Genomic DNA, 22,080 nt, shown 5'->3' with positions numbered 1-22,080 from the left:
CAGCACCTCCATTCGTTCCACCAATAGCAGCAAAAACAGTCTGCGAATCTGCCCATTCCTGTAACACATTAAGCTGGGGTTTGGTGCTTTCCTCTGATGGAACTTGAAATATGATTACTGGCAATAATAATTTATGAGTTTATCTTTATTAAATAAAAGCTTATATATTTTTAATAAAAAGTTATTTTTAAAAAAAATATTTTGATTAAATATTTAATAATAAAATTTATTTGATAGTTTTTAAATTATATTTTAATTTATAGTTTTAATTAAAATAAAATTATTTCAAATTTATCTTGCATATATATTTCTAAATATAATAATGCATATATAAACTTATTTTTGAAATAAATTTAAAATATACTTGAAATCATATTTTACTTTAGCTAAAAGTTAATACATAGGAATATAAAAAATAGATTCCAAGTGTGACCAAAATTATAAATAATTTAAAAGTAAATTATGTAAAAGGTTATGATTAAATAAGTAAGTTAAATCTAAACTTTAATTTTTGTTTCCTTTTTTCTTGTAAATACTCATAAAAACTATAATAAAATTTAATTTTCAATTAATATATCAAAAAAAGAGAGAAAATAATAGAAAATAAAGATAACATGTAAATTGTATACTATATAAATGAATAAAATTAGAAAAAAATTCTGAAAAATGTAATGGAGAAAATGAAGTGAGAGAAAAGAGGTAATTTTTTTTACCTTTATTAATATACCAATACTCTAAACCAATATAAAACATAGTTAATTTTATCTCAATATTTTTTTAATTTTTAATCTAGTTAACTTTTTCACTTTTTATCACATGGATTACATTGTCATATTCATTAAAATTTAACTCCCAATAAAAATTAAATTACAAAGTAAAAAGAAAATTTGAAATACCAAACTTTTGAATTACTTCTCGATTAATTAAATTCTCGAAAAGGTCATCGGTTTCTATCCTACCAAATGCAACCTAAATGCAAAGTATACAATATTTCTTGCAGATATATCCTTATCTTTAAAACAGAACAGATTTCGGTGGAACCACAAACTCCACATAATAGCAAGCCCTTTGTCCATAGTATTATTCTGCAATGATAAAAGGTGCTCAATAAACAACGGAACAGTGGAGTTTACGATATCAAAACCAGCTAAACACCAAGCTTTTGCCGCTTTTGGTCATCTCAGTAAGACATGATCCAGCGTCTCCACATCCCCACACCTAGAGCAACTCTCCATAGGGATGCCCTTTTCGTTTAGACGAGCTTTGCATTGGAGAAAACCCTTCAAACATCGCCAAGTGAAGTTAATTTTCGGGAGCAGCTGACTTTTTCCAAATACGGGACCAAGGCCCCTCCACAAAACGACTAAGATAACCATGATCACTACCCACAGCAAGCTGATTCCCCGTCTTAACAGAGTACACCCCGTCAGCAGTAAAATGCCAAACGAGGCTATCCGCAACTTTGTTTTGCGCAATAGGCTGCTGATATACACGAGCCGCATCACTTGGAGATAGCACACCATCAATAAGATTCCGATCCCATGACAACCCATCAACGCTAAACAAATCACAAACCTTTGATTCTTCCATTCTTTCGAGTGGAATTGAATCGACAAAAAAATTATTAGCACCCCTAAGCCAAGGATCTTTAAAAACAACAATCGAATTTCCGTCAGCAACATGCCATCGAACCCCTTTCAAAAGAAAATTTTTGGTTGCAGTAATACTCTTCCAAATAAGCGAAGGATTACTCCTTCTTCTGCATCTAGAAAGTCGCACTGTGGAAAATATTTAGCGTTGAAAACCCGAGCCGGAAGAGAGTTCGAACTGGAAATAAACCGCCAGCCCTGCTTAGCAACCATAGCAAGATTAAACCAGTGCAAGTTATGGAAACCCAGACCATCAAATCGTTTCGGAACACATAGATTCTCCCAAGATACCCAATGAAGTTTCCTGCGCTCATTACTCCCCGAACCCCACAAGAAAAAAATTCATCATTTTATGGAGTGCATCTCATGTGTTAGAAGGGAGTAGGAACACACTCATACAATAGGCCGGTAAAGCCTGGCCACTGTCTTCAAGACTATTTCCTTACCCGGCTTCGAAAGCAATTTGTTCTTCCAACTGAAAATTCTCTTGATCTCTCGCTAACAAACGAAAATATTTGCTTCTTATTTCGCCCAACCAGCGATGGAAGCCCCAAATAACGCCCATGGCCAATGGAAGCAGTAACACCCAAAACAGCACAAACAGCCAAAGGATCAGGCAACTTAGTATTAGAAGAAAACATGATACCCGACTTATTAAAATTGATGGCTTGACCAGAAGCTGCCTCATAAGTAGCCAGGATACGTTTTATACACTCACTCTCTTGAACAGTGGCACGAAAAAAAAGAAACTATCGTCATCGAAGAACAAATGAGAAACCGCCAGACTGCTCCGACAGACATGTAACCCATGAAGATCTCCTGTCAGCTCCGCCTGTCGTAACAAGAAACTCAGACCCTCGGTGCAAATAATAAATAGGTACGGGGATAGCGGGTCCTCTTGCCTTAAACCCTGTTTCGGCCCAAGCTCCATCCAATTGTCATGGAACCCCAGCTTAGCTAACATAAACCGCAAAAAATTCCAATCCACAATGTCGTATGCCTTACTAATATCGATCTTCAAAGCATGCTCTCCTACACGACCCCATCCCTTGTTCTTCATATGATGAAAAAATTCAAAGGCAACTAAAATATTATCAGTCGTTAGTCTTTCTGGCACAAAAGTTGACTGCATTGCTGAAATTACCCGAGCGAGCAAACCCTTTAGCCGATTTGCCAGAACCTTGGCCAAGACTTTATACAAAACATTGCACAAAGCTATAGGGTGCAAATCTTTCATGTTACTTGGGTTAACAATCTTCAGGATCAAAACTAATAGAGTTATTAACTGAAGCAGGAAAGTCACGCGTCTCTAGCCAAGCACAACACTGACTGAACACATCAGAACCAATCGTCGGCCAAAATCTCTGACAAAATGCCACGTTCATCCCTTCCAGCCTTGGGGCCTTGTCTTAAATTCCTCAATACAAAACCGCGCTATCAAACTATATCATTCTCCTGCGGTTGAACACAGTGCTTGCAACTCAGAAAAAGCCTCAAAACTAATATCAAACTATCATTCTAAAGTTAAATGGTTAGTAAAATGATTTGATAAAAAAACAAAAAGTAAAAAAAACCGAGTACATGGATGTGGTAGATTCTTTCTAAAAATCATTTTGATATGTAGATACTAATATAATTTATTTTCAAAAGTTAATACTAACCCTAATCCGTCCCCGCACCTTCTCGAAACACCGAGAACAAATTGGTGGGATGGATTAAATAATCTGAGAATAAATTTTAAAAAATGAAAGAAAGGTGCGAAAGAAGGCAAACGAATAGATAGCCTGAGGAAATGCAATCCAGGGTGCTAAACCATGAGTAAGAGCCAAGTAAAAGATTATGAGATAGAGTTTGGAGTCAAAATTAAAAAAAAAAAGATTGTATTAAAATAATTTGAATTAAATTTTAAACTTTGGAGAAAAGTCAAATAAGGATTAAATTGAATAATTGAGATTTGAGCGTTAGTACATAATCGAAATTATACCATTAAGTAAAAATTGAGATACCAGCTGCTGGGATGATCATTGATATTTTCTTATACACGATTATGAATGTTTTCTTTACCAATGATAAGGGTATCCAAAATAGTGATTAAAAATTTTAATCTGAGTGAGAAAACATGAGATGATATAATATAAAAGGAGTTACAACATTTAAAATTAAATAATAACAATTATTTTTATTTAAATTTGATCATATTTTATATATAGACAGTAAAACCAGATTGTTGAATTAGGTGAAATCAAATTCGGGACTGTGCATATGGATTATTTTCGAAAACTGGACACAACCCCGATTATGGAGTACTTACGTCTCTACAAGCACCGGATGTGGTGGCCTTCCAAAGTGTTTATTAATTTATCCTTTATGACTGCTCACAGAAGCCCAAATCTTTTAAAATGTTGACATTACGATTTAATATATGCAAAAATACTCAAATGAAAGTTAATTGTTTTAAGTGTTTAAATAAGGATTAAAATTTTTTAAAAATGTATTAATAAAGGCTTCTCAAATATCGTATATCATATCTTAAATTATGTTTTATTAATTTTTTTATTTTAAGCAAAACTTGATTCAAATGTCATGAATTTTATTCGAATACATTCAAATTGAGCTGAAATGGCGTGAAAAGTCTTTATTTGAATATTTTTTATAAAAGTTAATTAAGTTATTATATGAGTATTTTGAAAAGTTTAACCCTTACGTGAACAATTCCTAAAGATTGGGCCTTAATTTAAGTGTTTAACCTAATTTATTTGATACCAATAAGTCCAGATCACTATTCCAACAATATTAAAATATTTTAAATTTATTAATATACTATTAATATTTTATAATTAAATTTAGATTTAAAATCTTTTTTATTGTCAAATTAGTACTTAAATTACAAATATATTTATTTAAAAGGGTAAATGCTCTAATTATGGCTCAACATTTTAGAGATTACTCACACAAGGACTAAACCTTCTAAAAAGTTAAATAAGGGTTTAACATTTATAAAAGCACTCAAATAAGGGCTTTCCATGTATGTCAGCCCAATTTGTAGAAAAATTAGGTAAATGTTAACGAGTTTAGGATAAAAACACATCAAATATTGCTTAAAAAGAAAAGAAAGCAATTAGAATATAATTTGAAACATGATATACGATATTTGAGAAACCCTTATTTAAGCACTTCTGAAAATGTTTGATCCTTATTTGTATAGCTTTTAAAAAGGTTAGGTCCTTATTTGACCGTTTTGAAAGATTTTACCTTTATTTGAGCACTTTTATAAAGGGTAAGTAGACCATTTTGAAAGACTTGAGCTTTATATGAGTAACCCCTAAAAGGTTTGGCCCCAATTTTAGCATTTAGCCTATTTAAAACTCAACCAATCTATACAACTATAGATAAAAAGAAGAGTTAATTACACTAACTATTACTTTTATTCTAAATTAGTTCCTAAACTTCAAAACATTCTAATTACATCCCCAAACTATTGATGTTATGTCAAACTTTTCTTTAAAATTTTCATTTTAACTTATGTCACATAAGATCTAATATCTCATTTATCGGTTAAATTAACAATTTTAGTAGCAAAAGAATCTTATTGATATAATATCGATAGTTTGAGGATCTAATTAGAATATTTTAAAGTTTGAGATTAATTTAAAATTATAGCCATAATTTGAAGATATTTAGTGCAATTAACTTGATGTCCAAAAGGTTCTTACATTGACACCTGTCCTTTAAAAATATCTATACTTTATCCCTTATGGATTGTATATTTTGTAATTAAAATATGTGAAAGGAAAAGCGGTATGAAGAAGCATCCGTCAAACTTACTTGATTTAATCATTTGTTAATTAACACGTAATCTGATTTGATTTCTTTCCCAATATATAATCCTGTGTATATTTTATGAATGCAAAGTTCAATCTCACCTAACATATATCCATTTTTCAATTTCATCCAAATCCGACCATTAGCCTTTTACGTGGGTCCAACCAACTGTTTTAGGCCTAAATGTAAAAAATCCTAAGCTAAAATTAAATGATCATCCATTCCAATCAGGTAAGCATCAAACAATTTCACCTAATCATTAGACCCTAACTGGACGGAAATTAATAAAACTAATAATCATTGTTTGTTTGATTAAAGGCTCGATGTTTAAATGGACGAAATAAATATTTGAAGTTCAATGAATTATTCTATTAATTTTCACATAAATGGGGTCGTTGCATGTACTGGATATGCACCTTTTAAAAATATGCCGGCGTTGAAAATTTCCAAAAAAAGCAACTCTTTCCATGGAATCTCTAATGTTGAAACTGCCGGATTTTGTTCAACTCCATGGAACGCCATTTTGCATGTTTTGGTTAAAGGAAACATGAATGCACGTTTATAAAGACAACAAATCGGAACTAAGCTAAGCTGGCTGCTGCTTGAAGGCCAGTCGTGCCCTCCATTAAATTTCCTGTAGAATTAGAAGCCAGTTTCGATTCCTATATAAAAATGGATATCTTCATCTCATCTGCATTTGGATATTCACAGAAGAAGAAGGAAAAGGAAATGAAGATATCAGCAGCAGTGGTAGCAGCTGCGTTTTCTCTAGCATTTAGTTTCATCCTTGTGAATTTCACAGGCCAATGCGACGCTGCTCTTCAACAAGGATTTTACAAGGGTAAATGTAATTCACAAGATGTTGAGGCCATTGTTGCTTCAGTAGTTAAACGAAGATTCAACGACAAACCAAGAGTCGCAGCTGGTCTCATTCGTTTGTTTTTCCATGATTGCTTTGTCAACGTAAGCAACCACATTTATATATATATAACTGCATAAATTTTCTTTCTTTCTTTTTTATTTGCTAAGAAAATGGGTTTGAAACAGTTGAATTTTGTGTAATTGAAAGGGATGTGATGCATCGATTCTGCTAGACGGCGACTCCAGTGAGAAAACTGCGCCCCCGAATCTAAGTGTCAGTGGTTATGATGTAATTGATGAAGCGAAGGGATTACTTGAAGAAGCCTGTGCAGGAGTTGTTTCTTGTGCTGATATCATCGCCATTGCTGCTAGAGATGCTGTACAATTGGTAACAAGTTAATAACATCTTTAATTTCTTTCCAAAATTCCGAAACAATTTGATGATAAGTTTGGCCTGTTTTGGTGCAGAGTGGAGGAGGGCGATACGAGGTTCAAACTGGAAGAAGAGATGGCTCCGTGTCTTTGGCTTCGAATGTAGATCTCCCTTCTCCAAGATTTTCAGTTTCTCAATCTGCTGATGCATTTGCCAAAAAAGGGATTGGTCTTACAGATATGGTTTTACTTCTTGGTATATATATGTTCTTTCTTTTACTTGGAACTTACTGCATTCTTAATTTAATTGTTCGGAATGTGTTAATTCTAAGTCGTAACTTGATGGCATGTAGGTGGTCACACAATTGGGTTTACAAATTGTTCTTTGTTTCGAGACCGTCTTTACAATTTCGACAACACAGGGAAACCAGACCCGACTATGGATCCATTATTAGTTGTGAAACTAAGATTAATCTGTCCGCGAAACTCACCAGCCGACAGAACCCCTGTAAGTCTTGACCAGAATCTTGCGAGTACATTCATTGTGGACAACTCCTTCTACAAGCAAATAAGGCTAGGGAGAGGGATTCTTCAGATTGATCAAGCGTTAGCCTTGGATCCATTGACCAATAACACAGTCGCCAGTTTAGCCAACGGCAATGACTTCCTTGCCAGGTTCGGGCAGGCAATGGTTAAGTTGGGAGCTGTTGATGTTCTTACAGATTCACAAGGGGAGATTAGGGAATCATGCCATTTAAAAAACAAACCCCGCTCTACCTTCCTTTTTGGTTGATTTGTCTTTGATTTTTTGTTTCTTTTCTTTATATATGTTCTTTATTTATTATTCTTGGTTGAATGTTGTTTTTATGTTCTTGGTCCTTGTTGTGTTCAACGGTACTATTTTATTTTAATCAAATAACATGATCGAGTTCCACTTGTAATGAGTTATTCTGTAAATAAAAACCAATCTCACCTAATCTGGACCAGACAAATAACCTGACATGCGTACATGCCTTCTCAAGAAATCACGTAAACACAAATCTATAAATAAAGCCTTCTCAAGAAGTTGAAGCAACTCACCAGCACATTTGGTGTTAATTGAAAACTATACAGACCAGGATTTTTTAGACCATGGCCTCAAGAATAGTCAGCCTGAAAGTCCTTTTCGTCATGTTATCTTCGTTTACCATTGCGCAAGCCGCAAATGGTCCTTTCCGGAGATGCAGACATCACCTCTGATTTTTTAGTCCCACAAGATGTAAACAATGCCGATGGAAACTTCTTTACATTCACCGGAATGCGAGTCCTCATCGGTGAAGACTTCCCCACGAAATTTACAATCTTGAAAGCAAGCATGGCGGAATTCCCAGCACTAAACGGGCACAGTGTTTCGTATGATGTTCTTCAATTCCCAGCTGTTTCAACCAACCCTCCCCACACCCATCCCCGACCGCCGAGCTCCTTTTCCTTGTCGCCGGAAGCCTGGAACCCGGTTTCGTGGACACAACCAACAAGCTTTTCACGCAGTCGTTACAAGCTGGTGACATGTTCGTCTTCCCCAAGGGACTAGGCCACTTTCAGTACAATATTGATGCAAATAATCCAGCTTTGGCGGTATCTGCTTTTGGGAGTGCAAATGCAGGCACTGTCACTTCCCAAGACTCTATTTGTCCGCTGAATTTGCATGGGCATAATACTAAGTACAAGACGAGGGTAGCTACGTATATGTTTACATGCATATATTCAAACATTTTGGATTCTTTCATATATTTAAATTAGAATCTCCTCATAACTTAATGTTTAAATATGTGTCTGAATATAAATATCCACACATAGACAACTGTTCCTCTCTAAAAGTTTCTGTCACATTTTGAACTAAACTTAATGTTTCTATATTTGAAGATCAAATTATTCACTTAATGTTACAAGAAACACAACTTTATTTATTTGCAAATTAAGCATGATAGGCGAAAATTTATTTTGTTTAGATTTATTGAATATGATATTTGTATTTAACATATATTTGAATATGGATATAAGAATATGATTTTACAACAACTCAAAAAGACTCACCAAATACTTAAAAAAATTGAATATAATTGCATGGAATGCATATCCATTTTCGATATTCACACTCGAATCCAAGTTAACATAAGTGAGAACTCAGCGATGTTAATATTATTTTTTTTCACCCAAAATTATTCCATGCCTGGTTGAATTAAGAAGAGAGAATTTGACATTGACAAAGCTTAACAAACTTTAATCTCGCTCCTTCGCATGTTGTTACGTATTTGCATTAATTTGGATCTCGCCAACAAGGCAACTTAAATCTGAAAACAACTTTAATGTGCACAAGGTGTTTAACTCATTTAACTGCTTTGTGGGTGATGAGGAACAATGCCTTAGACAAGACAAAGGACATTCCGAAGTTCCAACAACTACAAGTACAAAATCCTTGGTGATTTTCACCTAGCAGGCACCATTAGAAAATGGCCTCCACCAATGGCGTAAACATAACTCTATACATACCACATAAATGCCTCATCCGGCACATTCAGTCTTGAAGTTAAAGAGTGACATATGCACATCAAAGTTTCAACCATGGCTTCCACCCTCAAGTTCTTCATTTGCTTTTATTCACACTCAAATAATGTACTATAAGTGACAATTTGGCAATAATAACCTTTTTTTTGTTCAGTCTAGTGAATGTTTGAATAGGGCAATTTTTTTTGAGAATCTACTTGAGATACAACTAGCTCAACCAACCCTCCACTCCACAGCCGCTTAGCTCCTTGTATTTTTATTCATGGAGAGGTCATTAACTCATATTAATGCTTTCTCATCTACACTACCTTAGTATTTACGTTGGAATTAAAAATCCATCAACTTTTTTGTGTTGAAATTTAAGAAATAAGGTACTAAGTAATTAGGACGTGAAAGTTCCATATTTGAGCTGACAAAAAAAATTACAAGGGACAATAAATAATTATATATGTACAATCCCAAAGAATAAATCTAAACTCAAATTATAAATTAAGTGAAAGTAGTAACATTTTTGTAAAATGGAAATCAATATTTGCAAGCAAATTAATGCAGTGATAAGTTAGGCATATATACTTTAAATGTCTTTGATATTAGCTGGAGGGATTATTCATATGAATGACGGAACCCACTGCTAAGCTAATAATTTTATATATACAAAAGGTAAAATACTAGAATTATGTTTAATTTTTAATTTTTTATTCAGAATTATCCAGGATAATAAATTAAATTTATTAAAATAATAACTTCCAATTTTTAATATTTACCATTATGTTAATAAATTTATTAACCTAAATATTAGTAGTTGGACAGTAGAAGTTATGCAATGCTCAACTCTGCTTTTTTATTTTCTCATGACAATCCAGAAAAAAGTTACTAGTAAAGCGCTTTTTTCTTTTCGGGCGAAATGCTCTTCCTGTTCTTCCAATTGAAATTTTCAAATTCATACCCTCTTGACACGGCACATAGGAAGGATAATACGTTTTAGCGCACTCAAACTCACGTCCTCTTGTATAATCTTATTTAACTCATAAAAAAATTGTAAATAAATAAACGTTGGTCAATAATATTTATTAGAATCAGAAAGTGTGGAATTGCAGGGCAGAGGTACCCTACCCCATTTATTCAGAGGCTTACCTTGTTGTCAGAAGGGTTCCCAATTGCCTTGGCCCCTCTTCCATCCAAAATTCCAAATCTAGCTCTATATATTCAATGATTAAGCTTTTGAGTTTCAAAATGCATATTCTAAGTTTTTATATACCTTATTCTAAACTAAATTGGATATATATCCAATTTCAAATTAAACATACAATGTACAGAACAAAACACTTTTAAAAATAAAAAGAAAATCCAGATATAATTAATTTTACATTCCTATATTTTAAACACAATGCTACATTTTGAAAGATATATTATATATTATGAATCTCGAAACGTTAGATCTTTGATAATAATGTTGACTTATTTTGATGTTGAAAAACGAAACTCAAGGTTGAAAAACATAGACCTCATTAATGAACATTAAATCTCTTCGCCCCTGGGCTAAGCTAAAATCTGAAATTAGGGTTTTACATTTCTTCCCATCTTTTTCATTTATTGGCAATTAAGGTGCTCTACGAAAAACCAACCTACCCCTGTACGGCTTTATTCAATGTCACAAACCTATATATTTACATTCGTAGATCCCATTTGGGTTATCATCAGATAATAAATTTTATAATCTTTTCAATTGGGTTAATTTCTCATATTTTTAAATATCAATAAAATTTGAGAAATCCAAAATTAATCTGAATTATTCCGTTTGGATAGCTTTTGGTTAAAAATTATAATTTGGATCGAATTGAATTTTATTTTTAACAATGTAAAATGAATATTTTATATTTAAATTAGTACAAATAGTTTAAATTTTTTACATAAAGATTATTTTTATTTAGTAATATTTTTAGAAAGGCTTGAAAAATTTACAGAACAATATCCAAAAGCTATAATTTATTTTATCAAAATAAGTCCAAAAAGAAAATATAAAAATAAGAAATCGAATCAAATTATGATGAAGAAAAGGAAAAATCTAAAAAACTTCAACTTTTAAATTTCATCTCTTCCGTTTGAGGTTCAATCAGAGTCACAATGAAACAAGTTGTAGTTGCAAATTGAGTGGCAAAACTGCCAATATTTGTAGTAGGTGGTTCTATTAAATTCTTTATTTTAGTTGTTCGATGTTAAATGTTAGACAAGTTCCAAGGTAGCTTATACAATTACTTTTAAAAAGATTTGGAATTCAATAAATAGAAAAATTATTTTTTGACCCTTTTAAAAATTAACTTTCCTTTTTTAAAATTAAATAATTTTATCCGTACACCTTAAAAAACTCTTAACTTGGCTCCCAAGTACTCTTAGATGATAAGTATTGGAAATGCATAATTCCAGTTGATAGTAAATGGTGATGATTGATTTCCCAAATTTAGTTTTTCAAGTGGGAAATTAAATAGATGAGAAGGATGGATTCAAGTGTAGCCACTTTCTTAGGGCAACTACGAGACCTCACCAGATCTTCTAATAATGCACCGAAAGAGAAACACACAAATACATGCCAATTCTTAAGTACCCCAAATCTATTAGCAGCTTTAGAATGTGGTTGTAATGATTCCATATAGCAACACAAATTCATAACCAAGTATGTCACCCCCTATATACTAACATATGCTTAGAAACGTCCATCGGTAATAAAAACTTTAGATTGGATTAAGGACCCACACTATCTATGTACCCTCCTCCTTTCATCATTAGGTTATGAAAATAAATATAATATACAACACTTATTGACTCCACTTGATGTTCGTGTTTATGTTTTTTTTTTTACACATTTATAATCTTTATATTATGTTTATGAAATCTACTTTTTTGATGGTGGGTCGAGAAATGATAAACTTTGTCTAAAATGTTTGGAATTTTGAGTATTCACGAGAAACATCATTTGTGAGAGTCAGTTATGCTTGTTGTTGTTCTTAGAAAATAGGTATAGATAGGCTTAAAGTTGGTCTAAATTTACACATGTCACTGTGGAAGAAGAAAAAACAAGATAAGGGGGTTCTCGTGTTAGTTCGTTACTGCAGTAAATTAGCACCAACTACCAACTCAGCCTTTGCTTTCCTTTTATTAAATACGGTCTTAGCTAATTCCCCCCCTTGCATTTATAAGCAACAATATATGCCCTCTCCCATAATTCTTCATACTCAAAAAGAGAAACACACTTGACATTGTGTTGGCTTACCAAAATCAAAATGGCACTTCCTTTAGGGATGATTTCTGCACTGGTGGTGTTCCTAGTGGCTCTTACTAGGGTTCAACTCTCAAATTGCCAACATCTCAATGCCAAAATCTCCTGCTTCGACTGCCCTCATAATTATGACTTCTCAGGTTCCCTCTAATTTTCCCTCTTTTGAGTTGTTTTTAAAATGTTGTCCTACTACTTAATCATATAGGCTTTATAATTGCAGGCATCCAAGTTGCAGTGAAGTGTGAGAAAGTGAAGAAACTAGCCACTGCAACCACTGAAGAAAATGGTTCTTTCAAGGTCCAGCTTCCATCAGGCATCTCAAACACTAACTGCCTTGCCAAGCTCCTAGGTGGACCAAACCAGCTATACAGCAAGAAGAAAAACCTGGTGTCCAAGGTTGTCAAGGTGGGACATCAACCCAACACTTACACCCTCTCCACTCCACTGGCTTTCTCCACTTCATGCCCTTCGGCATCCATTGATGCTAAATCATGTGGAGCTCAAAAGGGGATCGGTTCATCCAAGACCGTCGATCTGCCACTACCCCCGGAGTGGGGACTTGCACCATCCAGCTATTATGTTCCTTTCTTCCCCATCATCGGTATCCCTTGATGACTATCTCAGTGGATTAGAGACAGTGTAATAGCAGTAATTAATGTCATAAGTATTTGTGAGAAAGACGTGTGATATATATATTTATATAGTTCTTCGCTGCTATATATATAATAATATAGTTTGTGAGTGCAGACTCGTAAGATTTTATGTAATTTCTATTAATTATGTGTATTAATTAAAAGTGGAGAGTTTGATGTAATATCTTTGTTTCTTGTTTAATACTAGCATATAGCAGTTCATAGTATACTACCAATTCATGGGTTTTCTCTAATTCCTCAAGCATATGCTTTTTACCTCTCTTTTTTTTTTTTTTCTCTTCAAAGCATGGCCATGGAACATGCCCCAAGATTTTGGGTATTCTTCAACTTTTTTTTCTTTCTAAATCCTCATTAATTGATCTTTATGATGCTTCCTCTATCAATTAGATCCTTTATCCATGGAGTAAAGTAATAGACATATATATTTACACTTATGGAGATATATATATATATAAATATGATTTGAGATATTTAACAAAATAAATAAATATATATTCATTGGTGCTTTCTATTATAAAATATGTCACTTATTTCTCAATCAATTTCATTACATGTGCCTATCGAAATCTTTTCATTGAACAAATGGACTGGTTGGTCATTAATTGGATTACTATGCCTTAGTTTCCTTATTAGTTTTCGAAATAAATATCAATTTTATATATAATTTTTTATTCAATATAAATTTGGAAACTTTAATTTTATCAGTTCGCCATAAATCTTTTATAGAAAATTTTAGTTTTGATTTAACATACATATTTTAAAAATATAATCATTAATGTATATAATATGTAAATATAACATAATTTTATAATAGCAACAATATTAATGATTTATGAAAATAGTAACAAAATCTAAAAAATACATATTTATGAAAATGGTGGCATCTCCTTTTGGAATTGTGGGATGAAGATGTTAGGAGACTAATTAGGCAATCTTGAAAAGATTGAGCGGCATTGATACATATTTCTTTCACTATTTTCTTTTCCTTCTTATTTGTGGGGATAACTAGGTGTTGGAAAGTATAATAAATTCCACATATATAGATGATAGGCTTTTATTTATTTATTGGTGGATTGGAAGGGTTTCTTTCAAGTAATTCCATGGCTAGAAATGATGGGCGTTACAAGAGATTTAGGGATTTGTTAATTGATTCTTCTCATATTAATTGCTTGATTAAAGATTTCAAATCATAAGGATATTGCTATGTCTCTTCGACTGTACTCCAAGGAAAATTGCTTGACAACTGGCAATAGAGATTGAGATTTTCTTCCCTACAGCTAATAGCAATTACCATAAATCCACAACAACAGATCCTCTTCATAAAACTTTATACTTGAATCCAATGGTGAAATTTTTTTAAATGTTGATTAGTATTTTTATTTTTCTTTTATCACATTCTAAGGTTTTCTACCATCTCTATGTGTTAGTGGTATGTAGCAATTTCAGTGTAAATCAATTGACCTATATAATTCCAGTGTATAATTTTAACTTACTCAAAATCGTACCTATCACCGAGAGAGAAAAAACATTTCTTTTGCGTTCTAATTTTATAAAAAATTATTTTAAACCTTATTTAATTTTCCGTCTTTTTTAATTCATAATTTATAAATTTATGTTTTTTGTCAAATCATCTCAAAATGAATTAAAAAATTAAAGAGAGAAATTAAATAAAAAGCTAAAAAGTTTTTTTTATAAAATTGAAAGTCCAAAATAGTCATTGCCACCCTTTATAAAGCAAAATGAGCAAACAAAATTTATATTAATCTTTTGCATCTAAACTTGGCGGGCGACATTAAAATTACGGGATTGTGGATCAGTATTTATATCACCTATGTTAACGAGTTTTACACGTACATATGTTAGACACAAATCTAAAATCAGCATACATGCCATGTCGTGTAATTAAAAATGTGCGGATACCCCCATACGTATTTATTCTATAAAACCAACAACAATACAATACAATACAATCCTGGATGGACTGAGCAAAAATTTTCTCGCACCTAAAATTGATCTCATTTAAAATGGTCCCCGGTCATACTAAAACTAAAAAGGAGAAGAAAAAAAAAGTGAAAACCAAGGAACCTCGTGGGATATTTTGTTTTAAGTTTACATTAGAGAATATTTCGTACAAAATGCATCCGCATATAATGTTCTGCTTATGCGATCAAGCTGTTTTCACCTTTCGAGAAGGGGGCCGGCGAAATAAACTGATTAGATCATCAAGACCCTGTAGAAAAGCGTCGTCATTAAATTAGTTTTTTCTTAAATATCCTAAACACTGTTTTGCGATTTAAAACAACTGGTTAATAGTGAATAAAGAGTCACCCTAGTTGTGATGACAAGAAAACTGAAGAGCACTATCAAATATGATCCCAACACGAGAAGTAACAGCAAGTCGAATGTTACACTAGCAACCTGCAACACCACGATTGAACCTGTCATTATTTGAATGGGCAATGGTAAACAGAAATTAATTCTGTCTATGTACGTCCCAACCAATCTGTCAGTCGTCTAATGCATTCATCATCCTTGCGCATGCGCGCGCGCACACACACAAAAAAAGTTAATTCAAACAATAGTAAATACCTGATAGATGTTAAGCCTAGCACTAGTTGAATCATAGAAAGTGAATACCCCTTCAAGAACCTCATGTTGCATGTTCACTTCATCGGTATGATCAGCTAATTCCTGCAATAGAGTGAGACGAACAGCAATCAGAACTGAAAGTTAAAGAAAGCACGTGGCAAGTCATTCTAGTGTTTTCACCACTTACCATAAATCCTTATCCAAAAGTTTGTTCTGTTATATTTACTGATAATGATACTTGGAAGTTTATGTGGTTGGTAAAAGAGAGTACAAGTTTTGAAGTGATGCAAGCTGGAATGAAATACACATACTTTCTTTTCTTTACAATTGCTTTGTAATGGTACATTCAACTTTCTTTCATAGAAGCAAAGTGTTTCTTTCATCAAACTCCCAATTGGAAGAGCAGTTATCCAAGACATTTGACAATCCCCCTATCTTAAATATCATATATTTGATTCTTTAAACCTAATTCAACTCTGAAGAAAATCAACTCAATTCTTAAAGCGCAAATCATCATCTCAAAGAAAGAAACTGAAACATAAAGGAGAAGATCAAGAAAAGGAACAGGTGATAAACCTTCTTCAAAGCCATGACAAAAGGGTCATTCTTTGAAAGAAATGGAGCCACACGAGGTGTTTGTGATAAAAGATCCAGCCAAGATTGTATATAAGCAGGATTTACAGCCAAACTACCGCCATCTGCAAAAATTTGGACATTTTTTCCCTGGTGGCCATAGATATGCCTCTGCAAAAAGTGATGACAATTTTAAAATAAAAAGTATGTATTCATGCACGAGCAAATGATTAAAACTTAAAGTCTTTGCACACAAGTTGGCAACTATCTAAAAGCTTAAAGTCTTTGCACACAAGTTGGCAACTATCTAAATACTCTTACTATGCGTATAAAACAACAAAAAAGCAATGGTCAAGATAAAGCCTTTGCAGAGTAACTGGTTGGTTTGCATGGATCATATACCATTGTACTGTATCCAGAAATTGACCAGCAAAAGCATGGTCTATATCATACTTTCCACACATGTTCCCAGACATTCCCCCAATTCCATCCTACAAGGGCAGGGCCTTTGCCTCGAATGTCCAAAAGACTAAATCACAACAATCATCAGCATACATGTAATGCTATAATTTTCCTCCAGTGAGAATTGTAAATAATTTATCCTAGGTAATAACATGCAGCGGGATAAATTTTCACTTCTATGCTTACACATGCATATCCAGTAGTACATTCCACACAAGAGCATCACATGATAAATATTCATGTCATTCTCTCACTTAGCATTGCTTTGGTAGAGACCAGACACAGATGTCATTGGTCCACAGTCTACACATTCCCTTCCAATAGGTACCAGGTTCTCATAAATATTACAAGATAGATTTCCAATTCTTTATGCTAACTCATACAAACAGGAGGGGCGAGGGGTTATGTATTGCAAGCACAGTCTTATCAAGAATGGCAATAAGAACACCAAATCAAATATATACTTGCAGATCGTTTGATCTTACCGCAAGACTTTCAGCAACTAACTTTACACCTCTAGTGATTGCAGTTTCATTCACAAATTGTCTGCAAAATAGTCAAGTTCTCAGCAACTAGTCTCAAACACACAGACACAAACTGAAAATTTGATAATAAGGGCTTAAGTTTGAAAATATTACCTGCTATCAAACAGACCTCCAGTGCCTTGTAGGAGTTCAGGAGCAGTCGAAATTTCAGAAAGAGTGGCAGCAGTAACTCTCAGCCTTGAGAACTGTTCATGCTCCCAAGCTACCTACAGCAGCTTAACCACTTTATTACCTGATCTAAACAGCAGAAATGCAATAGCAGAGCATCCTTACATCTATCCATAAATGTTCTCATAAATAGATGTAATGCACCTTCATGTGTGATGTCATTTGGTAAAATCATATTTCATCAACGATAGCAAAAAGTTCAGATTTAACAGATATATTTCAAGTATGAGTTAACCATTTTCTAGAAAAGATTTTATGTGCAAGATAGGCCACAGGATCATAAAGGGGGGTTCCTGCTGCAATTTTGGAAAACCACAAAAATAAATTCATTCATAGATACATGAAATTTTGAAGTTTCATAAGCACCTCATAGATGAAGTTGATTGTAATAATATTCTATCAAAACATAGGATATGTCCTTAATTTCAGAAACTGGTGACAGAAGATGGTTCAAACATTGAAATATATACATATATCAACTTACTCGAGGATTGGAGATGTTTATTTTCTTGTGCTTCAAGCCAACTTTGATATGCAACTCCTCTGCCACATTAGAGAAACCCTTCAATAACACCACTTATCAGATTCTTGCCAATGGAAAGAAAACATCATATAATGCATTCAAGACCTATTATTCTAATTGCTACCCGCTTACCTCAAAAATTTGCTTAATGTAGGCATTCTCTGGAGGCTTAGACACATGAATCCACAATTCATTATCCCAAGAACCAATACTATTTAAACAAATAGCATAGTCAATACTCTCGCGTAAACGTTGATCAAAACTCCGAAGCCACTGCATAAAATATGATAATTATATGACCAAAGCAACCAAAACAATGACAAAAGTAACTAATCAGAAAGATATACAAGCCACTGAAAGAGATGATAAAAATTCAGTTCATCAATGAAAATGAATTACCTTCTGAGTTCCATTGTAGTTATATGGTCCACCAGATGTCAGGCCAAAAAGTAAATTGTACCTTCCTCTTGTCTTAGGATTTGAGTACAGAAGAGAAAATAACCTAGCAATTTCAAGAAGCGCTACAACGCCACTCCCATTGCTGTCACTTCCCACTGATAATGCCTACATGTTTAAAAAAAATTATGGTGCCTTCATTTGGATAATTGAAGCTGATTTTCTTTACTGAAAATTAATAAAATACATACAGGAGCAGCCCCAAAAGTATCATAAGATGCCACAATAGCAATCGTTGGAAGTTGATTTGTATCTCCATCAACTTTCAAGCCAGACAACCACCCCTGTTACCACAGCAGAATTACCAGAGTGAAAACTTCTTCCAGAAAACAACCATTAACGCATATTCAAGATTCCCCAGATTATACACGCAATAAAACTAGCTCAAGAAAAATTAAACATACCAATATCTGACGCCAAAATATCTTACAAGACAAACATATGATATGAAGATGGAGTGAGCAACAATTGAAATGAAGTTATGTAACTTCAAAGAAGCAATGATATATATTTTGTTGTTCCCAGGGTAAGAAGGCAATAAGGTTCTTTCTTTTAAAACATAACTAGTATTCTTTCATATGATAAAAGCAAAACCAGGTGGCTGTCTTCCTTATGCTACATGTGTCTCATTATTACTGTATGCAAGAAGCAGCCATGTGATTTTTCTCTACTATGCAATCAGTTGCAACTCTTTTTGTTCATTTAGAAAAGTTACAAAAAAAATAAAATAAAATTTGACACACACCTGAATATTAGTGATGGTGGGAGATGCAACTTTCTTCGGTTCAGGTGTTGGGATAACAAGCTTGTATCTGAATTTTTCACAAGATGAGTTGGATTAAACATGAATTCTTACCAATTTCAACAACAAAATGAACTAAAGAATACACAAGAACCAACTAAAAACACATCACAATAGAGATGGAGCCATATTTACTTATTTACATATAAATTTACAACCAAGGTAAATGAATAACGAAAACACAAATAAGCAAAAATGGTGTAAGATTAAAGTAGAAATGTAAATGAATAAAATAAGTGAACCGCTTCTTTGGGCCTCAAGCTGGAAAATGATCATTCAACAATATTTTGAGAAATAAAACAAGAAAAACAGGTAATATATTTTATCCCTCGTTGAAAACAGGTAAGAGTTCAGGCTAGATCTGTTCCCTGACATCAAACGAGCATCCTTATACAACAATTGGATATATAGTATCAATTTTAAGCCAAAAAAACTATGAACTGACCCTCCAGTAGTTGCAGTAGCAGGTTGACCAATCGCATCATTCTTCTTGATATCCACCAAGACAGTATCAATTTCATCATTCTCAAAAGCAAAATAAACAGGATACTGCAGCACAAGATCCCCACAATGAAGTTACAACTATAGCATAAAAAGGACATTAAAAAAAAATCAAGAGTTGAGAAGTAGCAAAGTTTTCTCTTTTCTTGTAATTTTCCTACCTTAAATGAGAAGTAACAAAGGTTTCATTTGGAGTCACAAGAACAACATTAACTTGGATTTAATTCTAAAAATCATTTTCACACAGAGCACAAAAAGCGAACACAGAGAACTAAAGGACAGATGTCAGCCCTAGCTGATAACACTACTGGAACATAAGATGATAATGTCCTTCAGGAAACCAACGAGTACGAGACTTAAGCATATATCACAGTATGATTAATTTTTAGAAAAAGCTTACCAATGATGCTAGAATAGCAATAGAAAAGAGTTCGCTCATATGAATAAGCATTGATGTTGGAGTTACATATATCAGGCATGTTTTAGGAAGAAATTTCAAAGTTTATGTCATTTTCCAATTAAACAATTAGTTGATATGAAAACTAGTCAACAACAGGTATCTGCTTAAGATGGAAGCATGGAGCAAGAAACAGGAATCCAAGTCTTTTGGACTGGCAGGATTTTGGAATGATGTTAAAGTAATTGGATAGTGTTAAAAACAATAAGCAAACAAGGTCAAAATCAACTTCAATTATGATGCAAATGCTGGTATAGGTTAATAACAATGCATTAAAATTGTTACGCTAAGGAAAAACATTACACTTGATTCAGTCTCAATCAACGGAGACAAAATAATACTCCAACCGACAAAATATAATCCTTGTAAACAGTCAAGTTAAAGAACTCAGATCTTAAACAAAATTAGCTTAGCAAATGAGGAAGCTTCAGTCTCAAGGCATAGTATTTACCAAAAAACTAAATAACATGGAAACTTATGCAGGCATATAGTGGCAAGTAATAATTTTGCATAAAGACAAAATTTAACCCTAAGAAATATAATCTCTGTTACACTCACGGGTATATTTGCATGTATAAGTAACTGTTCCAGCTCTGCCAGTAGATTTTTCAGTTTCTCCTTTTCATGAACTTGTTTATTCCCTCCATTTTCAAAGCTAAATATGTCAGGAAGCAAAAATAGCAACCCTCCTAACGGCTTTTTCTGATTGATATATTCTGCCAAACACCAAAAGTAAAAGGTTTAATTAATCTCAAGAAGACTAAAAACAGAAGAGTAGAAATTAAATTGTTGAAATGAAAGTGAACCTCGAACAAAAGTGATGTTCAGTTCACGGAGAGGGATGATGAGGACGGCTCTGGAAAGATCGGCGCCAGGAGGGAAATGCAAGGAGGCGGCGTGGTGGTTGAGAACCGCGAAGCGAGATCCGTAAGCAGAACCGGACATGTCGTATTGGATTAGACGGTAAACGTCGATGGCGGCGGCCGCATCGCACAGTTCGACGCAAGCTACTAAAATGAAGACTAGAGCGATCACTGAGTACATCGATTCTTGCATCCCCCGGTGACCACCGGAGTTCTTGGAGAGCACCATGGGAGGAGAGATTGGATCTAGGGTATGGAGAGAGTGGAAAAGAGAAATTTGGATTCAGTAATTGTTTAATGGGGTGGAGCTGCTTCCATTTCCAACATGCAGTTTGTCAGATTCGTTTGGACTTTTATGTGATTCAAGTGTTTATTACTTAAGTGATTAATTAAATAATAATCAGATAATGTAAAGTAATTTCCTTTTCTTTCGTTAAAAAAAATAAGTTGAAGTGATTAATTCAACAAAATAAAAATAACAATTATGCTTCGTTTGTAGGAAATTAGGAATATTAACATTGTAATAGACTTCTTAGTAAGTTAATTAACACTAATCACACCTTCAAAACAAAACACTAATCACTTATTTTTCTTTAAAAAAACATTACTCACTTATTTATTTGTGAAAATAACTAAATACTTACGTTTTCCTCAATTTTGGGGGAAGTTTTTACACTTGAAATGGTAACTTTCAATGGAATTTGTTTCAAGCACTTCCCCAATTAAATGTGTGATTCATACCTCTTTGAAGTGTAATAAAATAATAAAAATTAAAGTTTTTAAAGAAATTAAAAATACGATATTATTTAAACTTATTTGTGAAGTTAAAATTTTCATAGATATTCTTTTATAAAATTAGAGATATTATATCAAATATTAACCCGATTTCAACTTTCACTACCATAGTTTTCTTTTTTTATTCTCCTATTTCCAGCATGTTTTTTAACTAATGTGTTTTCTTTCTTC

The 22,080-nt window shown here is 33.2% G+C and overlaps 3 protein-coding genes and 1 pseudogene across 3 annotated transcripts; 3 read left to right on the top strand and 1 right to left on the bottom strand.

Moving 5' to 3' along the window:
* Positions 1 to 6,190: 6,190 nt before the first annotated feature.
* Positions 6,191 to 7,638, top strand: LOC105768965 (peroxidase 60). Its single transcript, XM_012589275.2, has 4 exons — positions 6,191 to 6,434; positions 6,541 to 6,720; positions 6,801 to 6,960; positions 7,058 to 7,638. The coding sequence occupies exons 1-4, from the start codon at positions 6,201 to 6,203 to the stop codon at positions 7,495 to 7,497; spliced, it is 1,014 nt and encodes a 337-aa protein (XP_012444729.2). The 5' UTR covers positions 6,191 to 6,200; the 3' UTR covers positions 7,498 to 7,638.
* Positions 7,639 to 7,835: 197 nt separating this feature from the next.
* LOC105766765 (germin-like protein 9-3) lies at positions 7,836 to 9,215 on the top strand (annotated as a pseudogene).
* Positions 9,216 to 12,457: 3,242 nt separating this feature from the next.
* On the top strand, positions 12,458 to 13,381 carry LOC105768967 (hypothetical protein). Its single transcript, XM_012589277.2, has 2 exons — positions 12,458 to 12,662; positions 12,743 to 13,381. Exons 1-2 carry the CDS (start codon positions 12,527 to 12,529, stop codon positions 13,132 to 13,134), a joined length of 528 nt encoding a protein of 175 aa, XP_012444731.1. The 5' UTR covers positions 12,458 to 12,526; the 3' UTR covers positions 13,135 to 13,381.
* Positions 13,382 to 15,074: 1,693 nt separating this feature from the next.
* Positions 15,075 to 21,462, bottom strand: LOC105768964 (uncharacterized). The gene is made up of 14 exons (XM_012589273.2): positions 21,058 to 21,462; positions 20,810 to 20,967; positions 19,739 to 19,842; positions 19,237 to 19,303; positions 18,683 to 18,775; positions 18,435 to 18,599; positions 18,168 to 18,308; positions 17,997 to 18,074; positions 17,438 to 17,550; positions 17,285 to 17,345; positions 16,341 to 16,508; positions 15,765 to 15,866; positions 15,504 to 15,593; positions 15,075 to 15,405 (listed from the first exon to the last, which is right to left on the bottom strand). Exons 1-14 carry the CDS (start codon positions 21,341 to 21,343, stop codon positions 15,343 to 15,345), a joined length of 1,689 nt encoding a protein of 562 aa, XP_012444727.1. The 5' UTR covers positions 21,344 to 21,462; the 3' UTR covers positions 15,075 to 15,342.
* Positions 21,463 to 22,080: the final 618 nt, after the last annotated feature.

The sequence above is a fragment of the Gossypium raimondii genome, chromosome 5, assembly GCF_025698545.1.
Source record: "Gossypium raimondii isolate GPD5lz chromosome 5, ASM2569854v1, whole genome shotgun sequence".
NCBI lineage: Eukaryota > Viridiplantae > Streptophyta > Magnoliopsida > Malvales > Malvaceae > Gossypium > Gossypium raimondii.
This window is presented reverse-complemented; position numbering and strand designations above follow the sequence as displayed.